Raw genomic sequence first — 26,661 nt, forward strand, 5'->3', positions numbered from 1 at the left:
AGTTTGAGTTTGGATTTTGAAGTTAGCATTAATACATTGATAGGTGTGTTCCCTTTGCCTAGAACATGTACTTAACCAGAGAAAACTGTCTTTCAAAACAACTGTCTCTGACGCAAAGCCACATGAAGAAAGACAGATTGCTGAGAGGGGGATAGTGAAAATACCTTGAAAGCTTTAGAAACAGTACACTATTTGTAACTGATTTTATGTTTCTGAAGATTCTTAATCCCATTATTGTTTACTCTTATCCATACCACATTCCCTTAGGCCCGGGGCACATGGGGCAGGTTGACCACAGCTGACATCAGTGCATAAACAGCCATGGTCAAAACAGCCCTGTTTGCCTGTCACCACTGTTAATACTACTGAATTATTAGTGTCATCTGTGAATCACAGGCAGTGGTAACAGGTGGACCCTCTACATAGAAAATACACATTTAAGCATTTATCTTGCCTTATTCTCCTCGCCCTTTTGTTCTCTACATGCCCCTGCTCCTTCTTTAATCTTATATTTTGGCTCTTTTTCTTTACTCTGTCCTTCTTCCCATTTTCTATTCTCCCCCCATTTGCCTTTCTCTGTCTGTCATCCTTTTCTCTTTTTAGATCCTGTTTTAACTTATATCTTACCTGTTACTTTTTTTTTTTTTGCTTTCTTCATGATGTTATTCTTTAGCACTATTGGCTAAAACCGTCACAGCCCGGCTATTGAATTTGTGTCTCATAAATTGATTTTTCTCACCAATGTATAATTTCGGTTGATGAATGAAAAAAATACATAGCGATATGAGGAAGTTGGTATGTTTTTGTTGTGGACACTCCTTCCCTAATAAAAGTGTGGAGTAAGGATTGTTTGATGGAGTTTGTTTGTGAATTTTTAATTGTACATTATTTAAATATGCCAGGTTATTATGATACTGTTGTCCCGCAGGTTCGTGATTATTTTTCCTGGGTTGCCGCAATATCACGTGAAATGATGGCTGAGGAGACCATTCGTGGTGTTATGGCTAGTACTGAAAACTTGAAAGCACACCAAGATCTTAAGCAGCAAATAGATGCACACCAGGAGACCTATAACCGTGCAGTGACCTTAGGACAATCACTTCTACAGGAGAGAAAAGTCCCTGCAGCACAGGTATGGACTTGCAATCATGGCCAAATGCAGCTCTAAATTACAACAGTGACTTGACTTGAAAGCAGCCCAGACTAAAAGAAAAGTTGTAGCACACTGTCCAACTATGTGATTTGGTTTCAGATCAATGAAAAGCTCGAGGCACTTGTTGAAGAAAATAAGAAACTCTACAAGCAATGGGATCAGAAGAGAAAGCTATTAGAACAGGTCCACCAAGAACAGGTTTTTTACAGGGATATCGACCACGTGGAGAAGATTCTAAATTCCCAGGAGGTAAGTATCCATATCTTGTTGAATGTAACATTTGAGCTCTGTGCCCAAAGAGTTCACTAAAATGTTTTGTCTAAAAGGATTTATAACTATTTTGATGAATTTATAAATTATCATCTCTAGCGGTTTTTATTAAGAGGGCACCAACAAATAAATATAGGTATAGATATTTTGGGAAAGCTAAGCTTAGGGTCTGTATGAAAGGAAGCTGTTTTGTTATTATCTTTACAGAGGTCGAAACATGGAATTGTGCCACAGCCTTAAGCTGGTCACACACTTCTAATTGGCCATACAATGTGTTATTTGCAACCAAACTTTATAACCATTCATTTGATATGCATAACTTTCAATCCAGATAGACTTATGTCCATCATTTGAATGTGGGGTTGAGAATAGAAATACATTCCATTATTATGCAATTGGCTTGTGGTCTGATTGGTCAGAACAGAGCAAATGTGTGTGTAGACCACTTGAGAAGTGAAAGGCAAATGTAATAATTTTTAATGTAATGTACTGACTTGTGTCCTTTACTTTTACATTTGTGAGTGATTCAATTACTGTTACATTTTAACAAATGCCAAAGGGGTTAGGAATAAATGTGGTCAGGTTCAGGCAAAGTTCAAAGGCAGGCAGCACAGGATCAAGGTCAAAGTCAATAGGTAGGGTCAGAAAGTCCAGAGAATGAATAATAATGAATTTAGGAATACCCAGGAACACCTATATTTGGGACCTATAATCGGCCATTAAACTGGCGTCCTGAGTGTCTTTTATTTTCAAATCTCGCACCAAGCGCGGCATCATGACATCCTAGGTCTATGTGCCAACGTCCTAACACCAGTGTCGCAACCCACCTGGCAACCAAGGGTGCCACCATCTTGGATATGGTGTGGAAAGCACCGGGAGTGCCCCCCAATCGCTCCTGACAATTAGTATACCTTCCATTGGAGTTCTGAGCAATGCTGCTGCCGGGACAGCAATTTAATATGAAGACAAAGTACAATTTGGGATCAGATATGATTTGCCCGTTCTTTGATCTCTTTCATTTTCATATTTCAGACATATGCATTTTATTTGCTGCATGCAAATAGGTTATGGGTATTAAAGAAAGAAAATTAAAGACCGAAATTTGAAAATCTAATCACACTTCAGGCCCCCTCCCCTTTATGGCATTGTCCCTTTACTCCTTTGAATAATGACCCACAACCCCATACTTACATATTGTATGGTATAAAGAAATCCTAGGTTCTATTACCCTAAATAGTTCTACTCATCCAAATGTGCTAACAATGAATCTGGGGAGCTTTAGTCTGCAGGGAGCTAAATAGCACAAATTTCAATCACTTTTGAAATATGCAGTCAGCTGGCAGCAAAGTAAATTTGGAGCTCTCATATCTTACTACATACTCCCAAAAGCAGAAACTGTAAACTGTAAACTGTAGTTTTTATCAATGAAAAGTTTTCAGCACACAATCAGAGGGGGCCACGAGCCTTGCAGTGCGACACCAGAGTGCGGAGCTGCTAGTCCTTTGGTTGTCCCTGTTATGCTTCTATGTCGTCACCTTTTTAACCAAGTCCCTGAAGATCTGTAGTACAAGTCTGGTCTATCCTAAGTTGCCAATACAGAGACCAATTATAGCTACTGGCTTAGCCCCTGCAAAACAGTCAGCCTTTTTTTGGCCAGTGTATGGAGACAAACTTCAGCCAGCTAGATCTATATCATGCAGAATTAAAACTCCAGTTAGGTGAGGATTGCATTGGCTCATTGACTTGGTGCTCACCCAATGGGCCTACATAGGGCCTTGTGATAAGCTGATCAGTGGCCCATCTTTACTGTCTCACTTCATGCCTCAGCAAGATGGCTGCTTTGCTACAGGGAGAAAGGTGCATTTTGGCCAGTCTGATGTCTCCATGCCTGCAATAGTGTCCCTTGTTTATGAACAGGGCTGTTTTCTACACTCCAGGTGCAGTTTATCAGGGTTCTGCCCAGGAGACAATTTCAGCCGACTGGGTCAAAACATGCTGACAATACCACACTGTACATATATTATGTAAACATTATATTATGTGTATGAATTACCCACAAGTATAAATGATTCATTATAAGGAGATATGTATGCCCCAATCAGTTATGTATTAGTAATATATACATAAACCACATGAATGAATATGTGTACATTCATCTGACATCTCATACCACATTCAAAGAAATCATTTAGTCAGTGTATCTCACAGAACAGTATAGTTATTTCTATGTAAAAAGCAATGAATTTTTGCAAGAAATTTAATTCATATAATGTTCAATAAATTGTTTTGTTATAGGTTGCTCTGCACTGGTGGCCTTAAAGGAAAACTATACCCTGAATAATATAGATCTCTATAAAAATATATTGCATAAAACTCTGCTTCATGCAAATAAATAATTTTCATAATAATATACTTATAATAATATACTTACTTACAGTTGATCTGGTTTTGGTCAGGTGATCTGAGAGAGCACAGAGAATATCATAAAATGGCAGCTGAAGGTTATAGATGGGCAATATTTACTTAAAGGAGAAGGAAAGGCTCTATTTACTTTGGGGTGCCAAAAGTTAGGCACCCCAAGTGATTGCATATGCTTACCTGACACCCCAGGCCGGTGCTCCTATCCTGCTGGTTTATCGAGTGAGAACCATGGAGCTATTGGCTTCTTATTTCTGTGTGCAGGTGTGCATGTGCAGTAGTGCAAAAAGCTGAACTTTAACGAAGAAGTCGGCTATTTTGTTCTACTGCGCATGCCTCTGCCCTGGGAAATTCAAAGAAAGACAAAGAAGGAAGCTGATCACTCTGTGTGCTCGCTGGAATAACCCCGGACTGGTGCAGTTTTGTCCTGATAGGAGCACTGGCCCAGGGTGTGAGGTAAGTATATATAATCACTTGGGGGTGCTAAACTTTTGGCACCCCAAAAATTCTTTAATATGCCACTTAATATGATATAAACTGTTGCTTAAGTATTCATTTGGGGGTATAGTTTTGCTTAAATTATATTTCTATCTTTGTTTCTTCAATGGGCGCAGCCATGACTTCACTGATCAGAAAGTGTCCCAGTGGTTCTGGGAAAATGATGGAGCCTTTGCTAAGTATTACCTAACAATAACTTTTGAAGTAAGACTTTCTCAGACTTGGTAGTTCCTTTGTCTTTCTGTTTTCGGTGGATGAGAGGGACAAGAATATATGATTATTCCACAAATTTGAAATGGCAGATTCCTCCATTAGTGATATTACTGTGTAGTGAAACCTCATATAATTACCGTGCACCTTCTGGTGTTGTCCTTGAGCAATCTTCCAAGCAACTGGAAATGCAACATTGGTTGAGGTCAGAAGGTGAACAACAACCAACCACATCACCACATTTGAGTAAATGTAAATGAATCTGTTTTCTAGGCTTAGGGGTAGGTTTATTTAAGAGTGAATTCAGGGGCATAGGTGCACAGAAAGAGGACCCTATGTCTGCAGGAGGGTCCAGGAGAAATAGAGGGCCCTGGAGCACTTAAATTATTAGCAATTTTAATATATATTGGTATAACAGGTTCAGGCCCGGATTTGTGGAAAGGCCACCAAGGCCTGGGACTAGGGCAGCAGAATTTTTGGGGATGGCATGCTGCCCAACCACACCCACACTGGTTCAGGAACACTGGGAATGTGCAGGAGATACAATAATAAAATTTTCTGTGCACCAATCCCCATTGCTCCGGTCCCGATGATGAAAATTTGTGCGAATAAAGGGGAGGGGATGGGGGCGACGAACGTCAGTGGCATAGGCCCGCTATGCAAATCCAGGTTCTCTTTGCACATTTTGGGGACCCTACAATTAATTTGCTGTGGGGCCCATAACATCTAATTATTCCACTGTATGAAATTAGATCTTACCACAGTAAGGGCAATGACACACATAGAAATTTGACGCCCGTGCAACACATCTCCCCAAAAATGCCTTGCCCTTTATTTACATATGTATTATGTTTCTGATTTGCAGCCAGGTTAATTATACTTTAGTGTGTGTCTAAGCCTTCAACTATATATATATATATATATATATATATATATATATATATATATATATATATATATATATATATATATATATATACACATACAGACATATATATATATATATATATATATATATATATATACATACAGACAAATACAAGAGGTCCTCTGCACTTTACCCATTATCAATATATTTAAGACATTGAGGCATTTGTGCATGCACTTACCAAAAAATGCCTTTAAACAAATGCCTTACCTGTTTAATCAAAACAGGGATTGTTTGTCTATATATTGCAATATATTTAAGCTGGCCAACTACGTCAAAGTCATCCCTGGTAGTAGCTTAAGGCAAAACATGTCTCAATGTCCTAAATATATTGATAATTGATTGAGTGGAGAGGACTCTTGTATTTGTCTATATGTATTTTGTGGTCACAGCATCATTGCACCCTAGGGTTGCCACCTTTTCTGGAAAAAAATACCAGCCTTCCTATATTTTTGTCTTTTTTCCCTATTAACAACATTGGAATCAGTAATCATTTTTACCTGCCGAGCCGGTAAAATACCGGCCAGGTGGCAACCCTATTGCCCTATTCCAATGGTTTTAAAAATTAGTGGTGAGCACAAGTTTCCCTTGTTTGTTATATATAATACACAGGACAGCACCACTTTCCATCATGATACCTTGCAGCTGTCCTCATGCACGGAGAATCAATGTATATATGCATTTCAACCTTGACAAAGGTCCCAATGGGGACGAAATGTCGGTTGTACATAATATGCAATATTACAATTTTTGACTATGCTAGACCCTTGGTGCTAGTTTTTGATTTTGTATCACTACACATTGGCATTATGAAGCAGCTACAGCAGGGTGAACATTGTCAACAATCAGCAACAATCAGTAACAAATGTGTTAACTCCCCTTTTCAGTTTTCTTTGTTGTAATTGGACATGAACCAGGCTCTAGCACATGCAGTGACATTGAGAGGAATTTCAAAAGCTGGAATTGTTTTACTCAGGAGAGTGATAACCTCTAGCAAGCAATAACATTTGCTCTGATTGGTCAGTGGCAGTAACACTAAGGACTGGCCAGAGTAAAGTTTACACTCATTTTGTAAATCTGCTGCTAGTTAGAAAAAACACCAGTTTTCTTTTTTTTCACTGGAAAATACCAGCATTTGTGCACACATAAAAGAAGCTCTGTAAAGTACTAAGTTGAATAGCATTAGTCTTGTGAGAATCATTCACTCCTAGAAGTTAAAGGGGTTGTTGACCATGCTGGGAATGATATTCTGAGGCAATTTGCAATTGGTTTTCATTTAATATTTATGGTTTTTAGTTATTTAGCTTTTTAGTCAGCTGTTCTCCAGTGCAATTTTGGCAATCCGGTTGCTCGGGCCCAAGTTATCCTAGCAACCATAAATTGATTTGAAAAAGAAACTGGAATATGCATAGGAGTTGGAATGCCTAGAACAGGGATCCGCAACCTTCAGAAGTAAAAGTAGTTGGGGAGCAACACAAGCATGGAAAATGTTCTTGGGTGCCATATAAGTGCTGTGATTGACCATTTAGTAGCTCCTATGATGCTTGTCAACCTACATTGAGGCTTTGTTAGGCAGTACTCCTGTTTTTTATACAACCAAAACTTGCCTCCAAGCCTGGAATTCAAAATAAGCTTCTGCTTTGAGGCCACTGGGAGCAACATCCAAGGGGTTGGAGAGCAACATGTTGCTCACGAGCTACTGGTTGGGGATTACTGGCCTAGAAAATGAGCAATTTAAAGTAGCAATAACAATAAAGTTGTAGCCTCAGTGTCAGACTGGCCTACCGTGATACCAGGAAAACTACCGGTGGGCCCAGGTATCAGTGGCCCTCATTATTATAAACATTTGTCTTATTTCATGGTCATTCCCTATTTCTATGAGAACAAAGAGGCTAAATAGATGGAATAGTAGAATATAGTATGTAAAGAAAAGAGACTAGGAGAATAGATGTTGAGTGAGGAGAGGAAGAATAATAGCACCGAGAGTGGACCCCTGGTCTAAGTATTTTTGGTGGGCCCCTGATGTCCCAGTCCGACACTGTGTAGCCTTATAGTGTATTTGTTTTATAGATGGGGCAGTCACTCCAATTTGAAAGCTTAAAAGAATCAGAAAAAGAAGGTAAATAATTCAAAAACTATAAAAAAGGAAGACCAAATGAAAAGTTGCTTAGAATTGGGCATATATATAACATACTAAATTTTAACTTAAAGGTGACCCACTCTTTTAAGATGTGCATGGCAACTTTGAAAAACGACAACACAACTGGTCATTTTCATTTCTAAAACATGGACAAAAGGCAAAGCATAGTATATAAATAACTCGCTCATTGGCAAATGAAGTCTATCTAATTGAAGTTAATAGTATTATTGGGTCCATTAGAATACCAATAGCTAGAAGTACTGAAACTCTAGCAACTGGCATTGTTACAGGAACAGACTGTCACGTTGCTGGAGTTCTTGAATTCTATGTTATGGAGCACTGTGCCCCAGGGAGCTTAAACTATGCTAAAATGAAGTGGTAGTTAGAGATGCTTTATTCTATCTACTGTAATAGGAACATTCTGTTTATTATGTAGGTCTCAGCCCCTGTTGTGGGCTAGGAGTGCAAGAAAGGACATTGGATTTGCAGGTCACAGCTGTTTACATTCACAGGTCTGAGTGGCAGCTTGTCAGAACTGAAAGACAGGACACCCTGTTCCAAGCACAGAATCCTGACTGATACACACCAAGTTGAGGTCAGGATTTCTGCACCATATTCATAACTAAATAGCCATATATATTTATACTAGTAATAGAGTTAGCATGTATGTGGCCAATCTTTAAATAAAGGGCATGCACATATACCTTGCATTTCCCTCATCCAAAATGTATGATAATGCATGATATGAGGCTGCATCCCGCACCAAGTTGCCCCCCAGCAGATATTTCAGTGTCAGCAACTAACCAGCAATAAACCTGATACAGGGCCTCTTGCTATATCAAGTGAGGCAGGGACTGGAATTCCTGGGCTGCTCTTGCACTCCATTCCCAGCCAATTAGAGTCTGTTACATTGCTGTCATCTCTATTGCAGACACTTCTCACTTAATCGTGCCAAATCATAATAGGAGCCACAGGGGTTAGCCAGAGGTACCCCCAGGTAAGGTCAGGAGGCTTCATTACTATATACTTTTGTATAATAACTGCCAATTTATTTCATATTTCTGCAGACCAGAAAACCCAAATACTGCTTGTTGTACATCATAAATTATTTTATTTTTGATTAAAAATCATTTTAATTTATAAGTAATTATAGGGCTCTTGTATGTAACACCTGGACCATATGGATTAAATGTATGCATAGTAATCTAATGGTAGGTCTACAAGGCTATATTGAGACTCTGGATACAAATCTGCAAAAGTTTACGTCATATACTCAAAGTGGAGATACGTACATAGCCTGCCAAAAAATATCCTAGACTGCCCTATTTTGTCTTATGCTCCCTAACTTCTAGTATGATGTAGAACAGTGATCCCCAACCAGTAGCTCGTGAGAAACATGTTGCTCTCCAACCACTTGGATGTTACTCCCAGTGGCCTCAAAGCAGGTGCTTATTTTTGAATTCCAGGCTTGGAGACAAGTTTTGGTTGTATAAAAACTATACTGCCATATGGATCCTCAATGTAGGTTGGCAATCCACATAGGAGCTACTAAATGGCCAATCACAGCCCTTATTTGGTACCCCAGGAACATTTTTAAAGCTATTGTTGCTCCTCAACTCCTTTTACTTCTGAATTTTGCTCACAGGTTCTAGGTTGGGGATCCCTGATGTAGAGAGTGATACACTGAGACAATTATTTGTGGTTATTCAGTTAGTTAGCTTTTTAGTCAGCAGCTCAGCAATCTAGTTGGTAGGGTTCAAATTACCCTAGGAACCCTGCATTGATTTGAATAAGAGACTAAAATATGAATAGGGGAGGGTTTGAGTAATAAAAAGTAGCAATAACAATAAATGTGTTGCCTTACAGAGTCTTTTAGACAGGATCAGCTTATTTAGCTTTTTATTCAGCACTCTCCAGTTTGCAGTTTCAGCAATCTTTGAAAAAAAGACTGGAATATGAACAGGAGTGGACCTGCATAGAAAATGAGCAATACAAGTAGCCATAACAATAAAGTTGTAGCCTTAGGGCTGAACTCCATGAACGTTTTTTGAAGGATGGTGTAGCCGCGATTAAACGCAGACGACAAGTCGGATGTAATCGCAAATATAATGGGAGGGATAGAAAATCACAGGTATAAATTACATTCCATTCGACATGACACGACTGTCGGGTGTGAACGCCCCATGCTGCCTATTCATCCGATAATCTTGTTGTATGTGTAGTTTATACCTGATAGATTTTTCTATCAACATCATTATATTTGGACTCACACAGCTATGTGTACATCCGAATTGTTGCTTGCATTTTATCGCGGCAACACTCTGTCAAAAAAACCTTCGTGGTGTTCAGCCCTTACGGTAGAACACATGGGAGATTTTGATCAGATTTTGTGGGTCAGATTTTATCTGAACCTCCATGCAACACAACGCAATGCTGCGCAACAACACTCAAAAAAATCTGATGCCCCTAGGCTAGAATGTAAAGTTGGATCAGATAGAGTCCGATGGAGTCTTTTGTTTACATCCGCCAGTCAATAAATTTCAATGAGAGAAAAAAAAGTATTTCCAGATGAAGATAAGGATGCAGCATGCAGCATTCACATCCGACAGTCATGTTAAGTTTGATGGAACATTTTACATGTAGTTTACATATCCTATTTTTGTAACAGTCCCATTATATTTTAACCCACATGACAACACTTGTAGAATGCATTTGTCCATCTGACACCATCCTGCAAAAGCGCTCATAGAGTTCAGCCCTTGTAGTGCATTTGTTTTATAGATGGGTCAGTGACCCCCATTTGAAAGCTGGAAAGAGTCAGAAGGTGGCAAACAATTCAAAAACTAAAAAAAAGAACAGTTGAAAAAATTGCTTAGAATAAGTCAATCTATAACATATGAAAAGTTAGCTTAAAGCTGAACCACCCCTTTTAAGAAGCATGTAAACGGTGAATTAGGTTGTGCTCTTAAGTTTTGTATTTGGACTTTAAAAACACACAGCAATGATTTAACCCTAGTAAGTATTTAATGCTTGACAGATATGTTTGTTTTTAGAGGTCTAGCAATCAAGAGCAGGCATGCTTAAAGCTGCCTCAGTAACAATCCCTAGTTAGTCTCCCCATTAACATTACTGGACAGAGTTCCACAGGCTATCCAAGCTGCCCTTGATGAGTTATTATTGACCCTTTCAGGGCTCATATCATGTGTTACAGTAATGCTTTTTTAAAAGCTGTTTTTAACTGGGGTTTGCTTCAGAAGCTTGTTCTTCTTCTCTGTCCTAGGTCTCAATACTATGGTTTCACCCCCAAAGCTTGTTTTAAGTCCCTCCTAGACATTCAGATTTTTCAAGCTAGACATATCCATGTTAAATTAAGGCAGTCTGTCACGCTGACGGGTGCTTTGCTACTGTATTTCTCTACAGCATGCAGGAAAGCTGAGGTTAACAGGTTGGATATGCTGAACAAGAATTAATTTCTCATTTGTCCTACAAGCCAAAGTGACAGCTTGGGCTCATTGCCAGCTCCTTAGGTTACATTGAAGCTCTTTAAAGCAGCAGCCCCACTTAGCATATTCTTGCCACAGGAGTCTTGAGCTTAGTAATACCCTCTTTGCTGTGGTTAAAGTATGGTTTTCCCTAAGGCAGATCCCTTTAATTGTAATATTGAAACATAAACTATTGGTTGGTTTAGAAGTAAAATATACAAAGACCCTATGGACTTTATTAATCTATCATTTAGTGAAATCTTCTTTATTACTGGTTTAAATGGAATATCTCCAGGAATGTTTTCACATCATTAGACATGAAAACATTACTTGTAGTAAAATTTACAAAAGTGGTGGGTATAGGGGGGGTTTACAGTACTCCTTACAGTTGTGTCTGGTCATGTTGCCACTATAGCTCTAGGATAACACAGTAGGGTCCAACATTGCCCAAATTTCCTTCACTTTGCCCTAAAGTTGGCCATAGACGCAAAGATCTGATATTGCGAATCTCTGTTTCGTACGATTTTCGTGACCATCGGTCGGTCAGACGATTGGGACAGGTTACCCATAATATCTCTGCATACACTGCCGATATGACAATATCAGTGGGCGACTGTCAACAGCTTTTGTCAGACATAACTTTCGTACGAACAGGGGCAGAACATCTTCTGATCTGTTCTTTTACTACTTTATTTGATCTGAATGGTTAGTGGTAGGTCGGTAGATGGCACAGAACGATCGATTGTCCGATATGAAGGTATATCTGCATGTCTATGATCAGCTTTAGTCTTGTTTATGCAATTAAATTGAAATCCTTTGTTAAGGGAGACGACATACCCTCTGACAGCACTAATTATACAGCAGGCATAATCACGGCAATGATTCTACAGGTTAATGCAGCCTGGCTCCTACCTAAATCTTGTTGAAGGCATGTGCTCCAGGTAATCCACATTATAATCCACTCCACAGTATGTTGACAAAAATGCTTCTTGTTATAGCCTAAATGCTTTCAGATTTATTTTTCCCTATGCATGGTTCCCTTACTACACTCTTATGCTGAATATAAACAGCCTATAGGAATAAGTTCTAATAATTAACATAAAAGGCTCTTATAAAGTGAGCTTCTCTGTTGCTAGAAGGCAATTCACTTCTGTAATGAATTGTAAAACAACTGGCTGTGAGTAATGGGCAAAGGAAGACTGTAGAAGGTATGGGCGCTGTTGCATGTTGTTTGTGTGGGTTGGACTGCAGCTTAAGAGAAATTCAATTTGGAAAGGCAAGCTAGGGGTTGGATCTCAGCTCTGTTTTCATTTGGGAAGCTGAGCTCTGGCAGTCTGCTCTGCAGCCTGCAAGCCTACAAGGACCATATAGGAGGACAGCCTTTTCTTCTCCCACTGCAATGCATTAACAGAAAGGGTGTTGTGATAGTTGGAAGGGAGCTCTTTTAAATACTGGATTTCTCCACGTTCCCCTAAAAGTACAACAGAAAGGAAGAGGTAAATGAATGCATTCATTCCTTTCCATGTGCTAAAGAAAATGGAAACCATATGGAGAATATTATTAAAGCCTACCTTTTTGTTAAGTGATATTATCATTAGTGCTGAATTCCACGGTGCCTATACTTGGAAAGGATTTAGGAAATACTGTTAAGATGCATGAAGAAAAGCACCAGAGACATGCAAAGGCAAACAGACAAATTAGAAGAGAGAGAAGGAGCAGCACCACATTTGCAGCTCTCTTTACATAACTTCTTTATTTTCCTTGGTGGTAAAAGCACAAACTGACTGCTTTTGCCTGCGCTGTCCAAATAACTGAAAGACATCTGCAAGCCTCACAGACGTTCCGTCCTCCCTGTCTGCAGTCTCCCTTGAAAAGCAAAATCTTCACATGATTCATCTGCAAGAAAGGACTGCACTAATCTCCCTAGAAGAAGGACATTTATATTTATTTTTTCTAAACCTAAAAGCTTACATTTGGGTTTAAGTTTGCAACGGTGATTGTAATTTATACAAGCAAAACACATTGGATTCAAGGGTCAGCTAACTTTGGAGTTTTGCTGTGCTTTAGAATGTCGTGCTGGGATAGCCGGAGAGCTTCTTCTTACGTTTCTAAACTGGACCTGACATTGTGTCGTCAAAAACCCAAGAGTTCTTTTTCAAATGTTTCTGATTCTGCTACTAGAGGTCACTGTTTTGGGAAACCGTCAGACTTTTCTGATGCTACCTCATCTGCTAACCCTGTAAATAAAAGATTTGCAGATGACTATGGTGCAAAACCTAGAGATGTATCAAATGCTCATTGTTCCAGATTGGATATCACTCTAGAGCAGAAGGACAGGAGACAAAGCCCTTTAAAAAATCCTGTTTGTACTTGTTCGTCATCATCTAACAGGCTCCATATGCCCTGGAGATATTCCTCCTCTTGTAGGGACTCACAAGGAAGTCAACCATGTATTGGACAAGGAGGGTTTATAAAAGACCATGGGTGTGGGTTCACAAATTATTTGCCCAAAAGACAAAGTCCAGAGAAATCTCAGAATAACTCTAGGCCTTCATCAGATGATGGCTATATTCAGCTTGGAGAGTCTTTCTCTTCTGGTTCAAAAAGTCAGTCTTCTTGGACCTCGCGTCTGGATGTGGTACTGTCCAACAATTCACCTGTCTCTGCGTCTGAAATTGGTAAGCCGTATACTGTTTTTACTTCATGCACCCCAGAACAATCATCTAAAGATTATGGTAAGACCAGGAGCCAAATGTCCAACATAGAAGGCGTGAAGATGTATATATCTAGCTGCAGCTTGACTGTTCAGCCTGTTCAGTCAAAATACCACCAAGGTGGCAGTCATAGTCCATCTGTTCTTCTGATGCCCCAGGGAAAGGATACTTCAAGGGAGTACCCAATAGCATTTCAACCATCCCAGAAAGGATTTATTGTGTCAGAGGCACCTACTCTTCAGATCACACAATTCCAAGTCACCAGATCACCAGCAAACTCTCCCACAGTAGAGCAACCTTCACCCCGGGAGATTTGGATGTCACCAGAAAGGTTTCCAAGAGTGGCAGGAGCTCCAGGGAGTCCTAATATTGTGCCAAATGTGGTTGTTTTTCAGAGAAGCTGCTCCCCCATTGTTGGATGCAAAACAAACATTTACCCTGTTTTGATACCAACAGAGCACAAAGCCTCCAAAGTTACATTGTTAATTGGTAGCCCAGTGGCTCCAGTGCCAGTGCAGGTGATTCAGGATTGTGGCCGCAGCCCCACTCCTGCAATATTCATTTCAAATTGTGATCACCCTACTTCTCCTGAAAGTCTTGGTTCAGGATTTTTATTGTCTGTTAACCCTATTGTTTGTTCTAAGCAGAGACATCCAGAAGGCCAGAGATCAAGCCCACTAGTAGGGGCTCATCCTTCTAGGTGTAAAGACACTGAACCTTACTGTCCTGTTATGCCTCGTATACCAAGTAGTCGTGATGGCACCTTACCCATAGCTGTCAGCATTGAAACTTATGGAGGCAGAAGGGGGGCAGTGAAGATATCCATATCTCATTCAAGAGACCCTGCTAATACTGGCATGGGCTCATAGCAGTAGGGAAAAAAACTTTTATTGCATAGGCTTTACCAAAAGAAAATGTGTACAGACAGATTTGTTCCTATAAATACCAAGTCATATGAAGACAGGCATAGCAAAATATGCTTTCAAAACAGAATGGGATACATTCTAATCGTTACCTTATAAAACAAAGCAGAATTCGTTTGGTAGAATCTCTGGGTCCATATGCACAGCTAATGATTTCTAATGCTATTTTAATGTAGTTCATTACTTTTAGTAAGGCCTCAGGCCTGTAGTCATTCAATAATATGTTTATTGCTATATTAAGTTTATCTGTAGCCAGGGCAGAGATACGCCTGCTGCATTAGTCTGTGATGCATTTATTCATTAATTCTAAGGGACAGGGTTATTAAAATGTGAGAGTAAAGCTCACCACAAATAAAATCCACTCACTTTCTATCCTTTCCTATGGGATTGCGTGAACTCTAACTTTAACTCATTGATAAATACAATTTTAAAAATCCCCCCACAGGAATGGATAGAAGGTGAGATAAATCAGCCCCTTTTAAAAATCAAATTACTTGTCTAAATCTTTGTGGTTGCTCACCTTTGAGTTAACTTTTACTATGATGTAGAGCAGGGGTCCCCAACCTTTTTAAACCGTGAGCCACATTCAAATATAAAAATTGTTGGGGAGCAACACAAGCACGAAAAAGTCCCTTGGGGTGCCAAATAATGGATGTGATGGGCTATTTGGTAGCCCCTATGTGGACTGGCAGCCTACAAGAGGCTCTACTTGGCACTATACTTAGTTTTTATGCAATTAAAACTTGCTTTAAAGCTTGGAATTCAAAAATAATCACGTGCTTTGAGGACCCTGAGAGCAACATCCAAGGGGTTGGAGAGCAACATGTTGCTCACAAGCTACTGGTTGGGGATCACTGATGTAGAGAGTGATATTCTGAGGCTATTTTCATTCGGTTTTAATTTAATTTATTATTTGTTAATAATTTGTGGTTTTTGAATGATTTAGCTGTTTATTCAGCAGCTTTCCGGTTTGCAATTTCAGCAATTTGGTTGCTAGGGTCTAAATTATCCCAGCAACCATGCATTTATTTGAATAAAAGACCAAAATACGAATAGGAGAATACAAAGTAACAATAACAATAAATTTGTAACCTTACAGAGCATTTGTTTTTTAGATGGGGTCAGTGACCCCCATTTGAAAGCTGGAAAGAGAAAAATAAGGCAAATAATTAAAAGAGATAAAATAATGAAGACCAGTTGAAAAATTGTTCAGAAATGACCTTTCTATACAAGGGCGATCCTAGGGCTGCTGTCTCCCAATGCTGCCCCCTCTTCTGCTTAAAATTTCAGCGTCAAAGGGGGGACGCATCGCTAGTGCAATGAGCGCTATAGCACGCTCTGCACTAGTTGAGCCGAATTTCCTGGTTAAAAAATGGAAATTCGGCTCTTAGGGCAGTGGCGTCTCCATTGGAAATAACAGAAATCACTGTACTAAAACCAACATATCAAAAACTCCCCCGAAGTTTCCCCAGAGGCAACTTCGGGTGACTTTGTGATATGTTGGTTTTACCACCAGCTATTGTTATTTTCAACTGAGATGCATTTTCAGGAGATTTGTCGCTTGCAGTCACACTTAAATAATCGCGGGCGACAAAACTTCCTGTTGGCCATTACAAGAGGTGCTTCATGGCAGAAGCGTACCTGTTTCTATAACATACTAAAAGTTAACTTAAAGGTGAACCACCCCTTTATTCTCTCAGTTTCAGCCTAAGAAATGTTAAACGCTGTGACTGTCATTTTAGCAGAGATTATAATCTTAAATTCATATCCAACTGAATATAGTCATATTATGGCCCATGTTATGAGAACCTAGGGCATGCAGGTGTGAGAAAAGCCTCTCCGCTTAGCAAAATATCTTTCTTATGTTATCCTATGGGGAAGAGAATGGGCAGGCACTCAGTATAGGAATTATAATGGTTTTATATAACTATAGAACAAGCACCCCTTCTGCAATTCTTTGGGATTTGCACTTTTGCTCTATTTTGTTTATGCGCCGATGCAAGATCGCAATAAGTTTACACCTAAATTACTGGTTGGGAACTTTTCAGGCACTGTTTGTGGGTTTCTTCTATACAAAATACACAGATGTTCTTCCCCAAACCCCTCCTCCAAAAACAGCTTTGGGGATATCTGTTCTACAGTCACTGAGTCTGCCCTACATTAAAAACCAAAGATTTTTCATATCTAGTATAGGTCAATCTAAAAACAACTGGACTTGCTGAGTAATCAATGAAGACGTTTCACTACTCATCCGAGCAGCTTCTTCAGTTCAACTGACTGGTGTGGGAAGTTCTCGGCATATAAACTCTTCCACTAATCCATTTACAATGGCACATTGTAACTCTTCAAAGATTTTTCATTTTATTTGGTTTTCTGTGTTACTTTGTGCCTGAAATAATTTGCCATTTAAAAGGACGTCTGTGGCACGCAAACATGAAGTGAGACTTTTAATCTTGCAATCTAGGGGGTTAAAATAGAGCCACATCCTGCACTCCATGGGGGTTAGTGTCTAGCATCCAGTCTCTGGGTTACATACTTGTATACGCTCAGCATGTGCCGTGTCTGATTAGTACTTGGCAAGTCAGAACACAGCTGTGTGGAAAGGTTGCAGGGAAAAGCATTCCTCAGATCTGCCAGTCACACCTATTCCACACTGCAAGGCTGACAGCTTTTTTTCCATAAAACAACATATTACCCAGACCGATACATCCTGTAGATACATACACATCTCTGTGCTTCAACTGGGTGTGGATACAGGTTTCAAAATAACTCTAGGTTTCCTATAAAATACATGTGTATACTGGATGAGATCTGTTTTCATCATTCTCCGCCTGTAGCAGCTGGGCCTCAGCAATTGATCATTCTGTGGGAAGCAGAATAATAAAAGTACATATCTGATTAGTTAGCTTGGTACACTGTTCTCTGTTTCTAAATAGCAAGTACAGGTATGCAACCTTCCAAATGTGCATATACTTGAATAAATTAAAATGTGGGTTTATGGCTACCTCTGTGCAATATTTCTAGCATTTTATAGATATTACTTTAATAATTATGTTTCCAGATTGGATAGGCATCAGGTGCTGTATCTACTGTAAAGGAGCAGTGAAAAAGCTTGAGCAGTGACGGACTGGGGTGTGTGGGGCCCACCGGGGCTGCCACCCCACCCCAGACACAAGCACCAACAAAATCATCCTACCTTACCATTCCTTGCATGTGCACCCACCTGTGCACAATCTGGAATGGGGGGGAGCCCTCGGTATCCGTCAGGCTTTTTCCTGGTGTTCTGCCAGCCCAGTTCAACCCTGATCATGTGCTGCTTGGGTTAAGAGAATCCAATTTAAATCGATTTTCCTTCCCTAAAAAGAAACAATGTACCATTCACATTTTGACTTCTGAATTTTATTGTTATTCGTACTTTATATTACTTAACCTACTGTTCAGCCCCTCTCCTATTCATATTCCAGTCTCTCATTCAAACCACTGCCTGGTTGCTAGGGTAAATAAGACCCTAGAAACCATACAGCTGCTATAATACCAAACTGGATAGCAGCTGAACAGAAGGCTAACTTACTGAAAACCCACAAATTAAAAAATGAAAACCAATTGCAAAATGTGTCAGAATATCAGTGTCTACATCATACTAAAACTTAATATAAAGGTCAAGGACCCCTTTAACAAAATGTCTATACACTAATTATTTGAACAATTGTAATCTCCAGACAACAGTTATTAAGCTGGACATACACTATAAGATCAGCTCATTTGGTTCCCAAACATGTGGATCTTTCCCCTGATATGCCCAGACCTTTGTGGCCTCATCACAAATGCAGGCCTGATGGCATTATCACGCTACATCCAGGTATTAAACCCCTACAGATAGATTTTAACTGGATAGTCCCTATAAAAACTGGACTGGTGGCGACCTTAGTGGTCTCCCAGTTGTTGAATTATACTGGCAAATAAAACTATGAAGAAAGACAAGACTGGAGTTGTTTTCTCTTGTGATATATAAAGTATGTATAGAACTAAAAAAATATAAATAATTACTTGCCTGGTCTGTTAAAAAGATATAGCTCTGCTATAATAAAAACACATTTTGCACAAGGATGGCATAGCACACTTACTTTAACTATTAAAATCCAACAGGAATATCCAAGACAAAACATTGAGAATGTGCCTTTGATGGCTGGGGCCAGTGTTCATTTTATTTAAAAAAAAAAATCCAATAATAGTTGGGCAAAGGACAATTTTAGTGAACAGACACCTTAATGCATATATGTTTTATTCATCCTCGTGAGGCTCTCACTAATGATTGTTTATTGCATTACCTGCCACAACAGGATAGAGATTATTGGTGTTACTGTTCATAACTGAGGGGGATTATCTCCAAGTAATTGTGTGTCTGCAGCAAATATGCCCAGTTTAGTGTAAAAGTCACTTCAGACATTGCCACTTAACTTAAGTAACTAGTACAAGGCTAAATCTGTCACTGGCAATAAATACATTATGACTGAATGCTGCTGAAATTTAGTCAGAAGACCAATTTTGTATCTCTTCAACAATTGGTCTTCATTGTTTATTTTTGATCATTTTTGAATTATTTGCTTTCTTCTTCTGACTCTTTCCAGCTTTCAAATTGGGTTCACTGACCCCATCTTAAAAAACAAATGCTCTGTAAATCTACAAATGTATTGTTACTGCTACTTTTTATTACTCATCTTTCTATTCAGGCCTCTCCTATTCATATTCCAGTCTCTTATTCCAATCAATACATGGTTGTTGGGTATTTTGAACCGTAGCAACCAGATTGCTAAAGTTGCAAACTGGAGAGCTGCTGATTGCAAATTGTCTCAGAATATTACTCTCTGTATCATACTACAAGTTAACTCAAAGGTGAACAACCCCCATTAAAAATAATTGGTAAATGGTAGCATTCAACCAGAGCTGGTATTGTGCACTGTTATGAGCCCCGTGTGTTCAGATACCTTATTTGGGAACTTTACTGAATTTTTCTTTAGTATTTCTTGTATACTTAATAGATTGCTTTGGCAGTTTGCCAGTCACCAGCAAATATCTGAGGTGCTGCCAAGTCACACGATCCGAGGGTGACAAGTAATTTATGTGTTACAGTCACATGGTCTTGCAGCTGCTGTTAAGTTTTTTGCTACAATTATATTACAGGTATGGGACCTGTTATCCAGAATGATCAGGACCTGGGGTTTCTTTCTGTCATTAGGATCTCTATGCCTTCAAGGAGTTGTTCACCTTCCAACACTTTTTTCAGTTCAGTTGGTTGCAGACAGCTTCTATTTTCTATGTTTGACCATTTTTTCTAATATTGAAGTGTAAAGTCTAAAGCAGCTCTGGGGTTCGAGTCTCCAACTCTTTAAACTGTTCTAAATTGATACATTTAGGGGCAGAATTATCAAGGGTCGAATTGAAAATTCGAATTTGAGTTTTTTTTTGGTCAAAACTGTCTAAGGAGTTATTCAAATTCAATTTGAGTTTTTAAATAAAAATTATATTTTCAAGATTTATAATACACTGGCCGCCTAAAACGAATTGCTGTTTAAGTCAATGGGAGACATACAGGGATCAATTTGGAGAAATAGAATTGAGTTTTTAGAATTCGATTTGAGTTTTCAGGTCGATCCTATTCACCTGAGTTTACAAAATGTGTTTCTTATAATAAACTTCGATTGGTCAAATTTCAAGTTCGTGTGAGTTTATGGGAGTTTTAAAAAAAATCACATGAATTAAAAATTCGGCCCTTGATAAATGTGCCTATAAGTTGATACATTTCTTATCTTTGTCTCTGCTGAGCGGAATCCCTGAGTCTTATTTAGGGTAAGGTCACACATGGGGACGATCTGAAAATAACTCCACTGAAAAAGTGTTTGGAAGGTGAACAACGAATTTAAATCTACGAAAGTAAATTTAAACTCAACAAGCCCAACAAGATTAATTATAACTTAGTCGAGATCAAGTACAAGGTACTGTTTTATTATTAAAGAGAAAAAGTAAATCATTTAAAAATAACAGAGTCTATGGGAGATGGCCTTCCCATAATCTGGAGATTCCTGGAGAATAGGTTTCCGGATAATGTATCCTATATCTGTACTAGCATGTCTGTGGTTAATGCAATGTACTGAGTACATTGGCTTCTGCAGTACTGCTGGCATGTGAGGGGTTAATGTGATGCACAGGCTTCATTTTCTATAGTTCTGTTACTGGCATGTATGCAGTTAATGCAATGCATTTATTTTATATAGTATATTGCTAGTAGGTCTGCACACAGACATCCTTTACATTTAGTTACCTGACAAGTAGGCTGGCAGTACAGTCTATGGATCTACACTGCATTGCCAGCCTACTTGGATATGTAGAATGTTGAAATTTTTGACCGCTTGCTGTTGCTAAACAACAACCCCCAGAAATACCAGGCAAACTTTGTAATTAACAATAAGATGGAGGTGCTTGTAACGCAGAGGTTAAATGTGTGAAGCTGAAATGAATAAACCACTCTCACAAAAGATTCAGGCACACTCACAGTTTTTCAATTTGGCAGGTCTTTATCCATGTGAATGGTGAATAATCCAGTAGGTAAATGGTTTTCTTCATGATTTTAAACTCACGAATAGGCAGAGTTTAAACGGGTTCTTTGTGCAGTAGCTGACCACTTTATTTTAATCTTCTGAGGCGACTCACACTCCACATTCTGCATATGCTTATGTTTGTAACAGTTCTGGCCCTATACTTTAGGGATCGTATAACAGACTACGCAGGCACATATATAAAACTAAATGTATATATATATATATATATATATGTAATATGGCTTATTGTTTATTTAAGAAATATTTGTTGTGAACAGCAATTTAATCATTTATTGTTACCATGTTAAGTTTAATCAGACTTGGCATTAAAAAAAAGTGCTGACAAATGATCTCTGCCTGTTATTGTAAATAACAAATACACTTTATTTCTACTTAAATAACAAATAAGGAGTAAGATACCCCCTCCATAAAGTAAAACGAGCATAGTCTCTGTGATCATATAAATGCAAAAGGCTGCAGGTAAAGTACTTGTGTGTAGGTCATAATAAATAAGGGTATGTGCAAGTGAACGCACAAGAGTACAGAGTGAACTGCTATTACATGCTAATATTGCAAGTTCATTTTAAAAAGCTGTTACTTCTATTTAAAGGGCAAATCAAGTCCAAAATAAGAAATCTTTATAGAAAACATCATTTGAAAGCAATTTTCTGAAAAACATTTATTAAAAATGTGTTGTGCTTTTAAAGTTATTTGTAAGAACAATAAGAACAATTGAAAGCAGCATTTGTTTAACTTCTTCTATTCATTCCCTCTCCTATTCATATTCCATTCTCTTATTCAAATCAATGCATGGTTACTAGGGTAATTCTGACCCTAGATTGCTTAAAGGAGAACGAAACCCTTGCTACTAAAATTCCCTACCCTTCATAGACCCCGCTCCCTGCTCCCTCCCAGCCTAGGTGGTACTTTTGCTAAATGCCCCCAACTCTTTACTCACCCCTCTGTGCAGATTCAGGGCATCGGAGTTCACGGCAGCCATCTTCTTATCTTCGGGAATAGAGCGGCATATCGGCACATGCACAGTTGGAGCAATTATCTGTTTTGCAATAACTGCGCATGCGCTGAAAGTCACAGAAATTGGCAAAGTATTATTTCAAAGGCGAATAACCCCTTTAAAAACCATAGAAAATTGCTCAAAATTGTGTTCTCTTTTATTAGGCAAAAAATTTTTTTTCGGCTCTCCCTTGCCATTACTGTCAAGCACTCTCTCAACAGACTGCCATTTATTGCATATTTATTATATTATTTTTATATAAGCTCTCTAAATTAAAACAATGCAATAATTCAATAATAGAATATAATTAAATACAAAAACACATTTCAAGACTAAGAGCTAAGTGGTAAGAGACAAGAGAAAGGCAGTCCATGCCTTGTAGTGTAAGTAATCGGGCTCTAGAAAGAGAATCACCAGTCTGGATTTCAAAAAAAGATTGTTGGCAGTGTAGGACTAGGTCTTTTTTCAGCTGTGTTCTCCAACTGCCATTAGTTTTTGGAATTAAATTAAGATCAAAGGTATCAACTGAACAGTGCCGCAGACTGGGCTGTACTGCTGATAAGGTTTTGGGTTGAAATAGAATAGCATCTCTCAGACATGACTGCCCCCTCCTTTGACTCAGCTCTGCAACAGCAATATATCATGTTTAAATGACATGAAAGAGTAATTCAAATGTCATAGAGATCTTTTCAATGGAGAGAACTGGGTGCTTTCCTTAAACTTCCCATAGACGTGCAGATTTTATTCTTGGTGCCACGAATGCTTGTTTGTCTACTGACCTACCATTAACCATTTAGATTAAAATAAGTAGGGAAAAAAAAATTAGACAATGTTCTGGCTATTAATTCAATGACTGCAAGTTATGTCTGACAAATAGTAGTGACAGTCTCCCACTGATATCGCAATATTATCGGTAGCCAATATAAATCTTTTAACTTGTCCGATCGACTGGACGCCAGATCGACATGGTACGATACCACACACAATCCAAAAACCGTACAACTGTATGTTTGCGACTATGGCCAGCTTTACTCCTCATTGCAGCTTGTTGTATATTGGTCAAAATTTTTCCAGTTTGTATTACACTGGATAATACCAAAATTCTAATATTTCTCTCTTGGTATTCTCACTTCTCCTTTTTAGTTGACAGCCCAATTAGCGTTCAGAAATTCTCATTACGAGTTCAGAAGTTCTTATTAAAGGAGAAATATAAACCACTTATGGGTTACAGTGCACAAGTTCTGGGGCGTAACTACCAGGGGAGCAGGGGGTGCAAATAGGCCAGGGCCCGCACGCACCCCCGTAGAGCCCCCCCGGAAGATCGTGCGCTGCAGCCGGCTGGAGGCGGCTGCAGGCGCAGAGAAAAATCGTGCAGACGAGGGTGGGGGCGGGGAGGGTCTGCACGGCCCGCACCAGGGCCCGCCCCCACCAAGTTACGTTACTGCACAAGTTAGAAGGCTTTAGTCTTTCATATAAACAAATGGAGGCGTAGAAGGAGTCTACACACATATGAATTAAAAATGTAGCTGTATAATTTACATTTGGGGTTAGTAAGTCCACCTCATCTAGTAGGGAGAGATATGAATGACTCTCCTGACTAGGTCATGGCAATGATTAGTTCATACTTATCTCTTTTTAATACATTTGTTACTTGTTTTTTATTATGGGTATGCACCCCTCTCTGTGTTTCAGAACCTCAGAAGGTTTATTTTTCTAATATATTTATTAATGTTAGCTTCTCATGTTTGTCTCTTCCAGGCACAAGATTTCCAAATGAATATGAATATTGTTCCCAGGGAGCATTGCCTCCTTTGACTGTTTTCCTATAGAATACGCTTTGTGCAATGTTGTTAGTTTTTTAGTTGTTTATGTTCCTTATTTTTTTTTGTTTCAGTTTTCCATGCAAATGCATGTTGCATAATATGCATGGTCATGCTCTTGTGCTAATATTATCTATTTGGTGCTGTATTTCAGTTATAGAATCATCTTAATGAGCAATCACTATATATATATATATATATATATATATATATATATATATATATATATATATATATATATATATATATATATATATATATATATATATATATATACGTATATGCCGAGGTGCCATTCCTACTGAATAAACTGTGTGCTGTTTTCATAATTTAAAGGGATACTGTCATGTTTTTTTTCAAAACGCACCAGTTAATAGTGCTACTCCAGCAGAATTCTGCACTGAAATCCATTTCTGACATGGGGCTAGACATTTTGTCAATTTCCCAGCTGCCCCTGGTCATGTGACTTGTGCCTGCACTTTAGGAGAGAAATGCTTTCTGGCAGGCTGCTGTTTTTCCTTCTCAATGTAACCAGGGGCGCTTCTATAATGAGGCCGCCTGAGAATCTCGCCTCAGGCGGCAAAATGTCGGTTAGTTGAAGGGGCGGCATTTGGACTGCTGTGCTGGCCTGGCGTGCTGTGAAGTTAGAAAAAATTTAAATGTGCGCTGCGTGTAATGCGCCTGCACCGGCAACTTTCACCTTGTCATGTAAGTTGCTGACGGGCGGCTGCCTCAGTGCCGCCCTTAACTCCTCCTATGATGTGCCTGTGCGGAGTGCGGAGACGGAGTCAGGCCAGTGCGCATGCGTCACGTGACGTTGTTACGTGCTGGCGCTGCGCTCCGCTGCCTGCTCCCTGTCCCTGCTCACGTGACGCCGGTGACGTCACTATCTCCAGGGTCGCTGGCTGGGTCGCTGGCTTTTGGAGTTTCGACTGCAGGCTGCAGCAGTGCCTGGATTTGTTTTTGGACTAGTGCCTGGGGCGGCTGGCTGGCTGTTGCTGCATCTGTCTAGGGCCTGAGTTTGTTCACAAGAAGTACCAGGTACTGTACTGACTGTACTTACAGAAAAGTTAATAACAAATATTTGTAATAAATAATAGTTGTACTACCCCTGTCTGTTCCACTCCCACTGTGTGTGTGTCATAAAAAAGTCAAGGCTTAAGTTAAAAAAAGTATAGAAAAGTTAAAAAATAAAAAAAAATTAGATTTAAAAAAAAAAAAAAGATGTATGTTCCCTGGTTAATACATAAAGACGAAATTCAACGTTTTTGTGGAAATTAAGGGGGAAATTTACTAAAAGGCAAAGTGGCTAACGCTAGTGAAAATTCGCCAGCATAATGTAATTTTTGCACTTTGCCTATTTAACGGGTGCTGGCGTAAATTCGCCAGGTGAAGTTGCGCTCTGAAAAAGTGACGTAACTACGCTAATTTGCAGATTTTACTGAACGTTACCTCTTGAGCCAGACTTGACTTCGCCAGCTCAGACCAGGCGACGTTTACATTTTTTGGGGGTACCCTCCTTCCCTCCTACATTTCCTAACATGGCACAGGGGCGTGGCACAGGGGCGTGGCACAGGGGGCGCATTGCCATACTTTCGCCTCAGGCAGCAGAAAGGCCAGAATCACCCCTGAATGTAACTGAATGTGTCTCAGTGAGACATGAGTTTTTACTATTGAGTGTTGTTCTTAGATCTACCAGGCAGCTGTTATCTTGTGTTAGGGAGCTGCTATCTGGTTACCTTCCCATTGTTCTTTTGTTTGGCTGCTGGGGGGAGGGGGAAGGGAGGGGGTGATATCACTCCAACTTGCAGTACAGCAGTAAAGAGTGATTGAAGTTTATCAGAGCACAAGTCACATGACTTGGGGCAGCTGGGAAATTGACAATATGTCTAGCCCCATGTCAGATTTCAAAATTGAATATAAAAAAATCTGTTTGCTCTTTTAAAAAATGGATTTCAGTGCAGAATTCTGGAATTCTGCTGGAGCAGCACTATTAACTGATTCATTTTAACTGATCCCTTTAAGTACTTCAAGTTTTTACTCACTGGTCCAATTATGGTACCTCTACGGGACCAGACCAGTTTTGATCATTTGGCAAACTTATAACCATTCTGTTCCTTAACGGTTTGTTTATATTTTAGTTTTATTTCAACACACAGCTATGGGTGATAGCAGTAACCTCTTATTACTAGTTTTAGGCAGTATTCATGGAAGTGTCATTCACATGGCATCTGTGTCAGCCCACTCTGTCCAGTGTCAGGTGCCATTCAGATGAACCCAAGCCAACTTCAAAGGTTACTCAGAGTTAAAATTGTTTCTTTGCTGCATGAGATCCTTATCTCAGTGAGCAAAGAGATACCTTATTGCAGGGTTTCAAAAGTCCTGTACGCTCCTTTATATATCATATTTGCACTCTATCACTAAACTGCATTCACTAGGGACCCTGATGCTCAAGCTGTCTGATTTTTTTGCCCATCACTACCCAATTCCCAAT

General features: G+C 39.3%; 1 protein-coding gene across 1 annotated transcript in view; it reads left to right on the plus strand.

The window, feature by feature from the left end:
* Positions 1 to 26,661, plus strand: part of sptbn5.L (spectrin, beta, non-erythrocytic 5 L homeolog) — a 149,759-nt gene that overhangs the window by 69,183 nt on the left and 53,915 nt on the right. The window contains exons 32-33 of the mRNA XM_041573253.1: positions 929 to 1,132; positions 1,253 to 1,402. Coding sequence (XP_041429187.1) covers positions 929 to 1,132; positions 1,253 to 1,402 — 354 coding nt within the window. The remainder of the gene's footprint in view (positions 1 to 928; positions 1,133 to 1,252; positions 1,403 to 26,661) is intronic.

The sequence above is a fragment of the Xenopus laevis genome, chromosome 8L, assembly GCF_017654675.1.
Source record: "Xenopus laevis strain J_2021 chromosome 8L, Xenopus_laevis_v10.1, whole genome shotgun sequence".
In the NCBI taxonomy this organism is placed as follows: Eukaryota; Metazoa; Chordata; class Amphibia; order Anura; family Pipidae; genus Xenopus; species Xenopus laevis.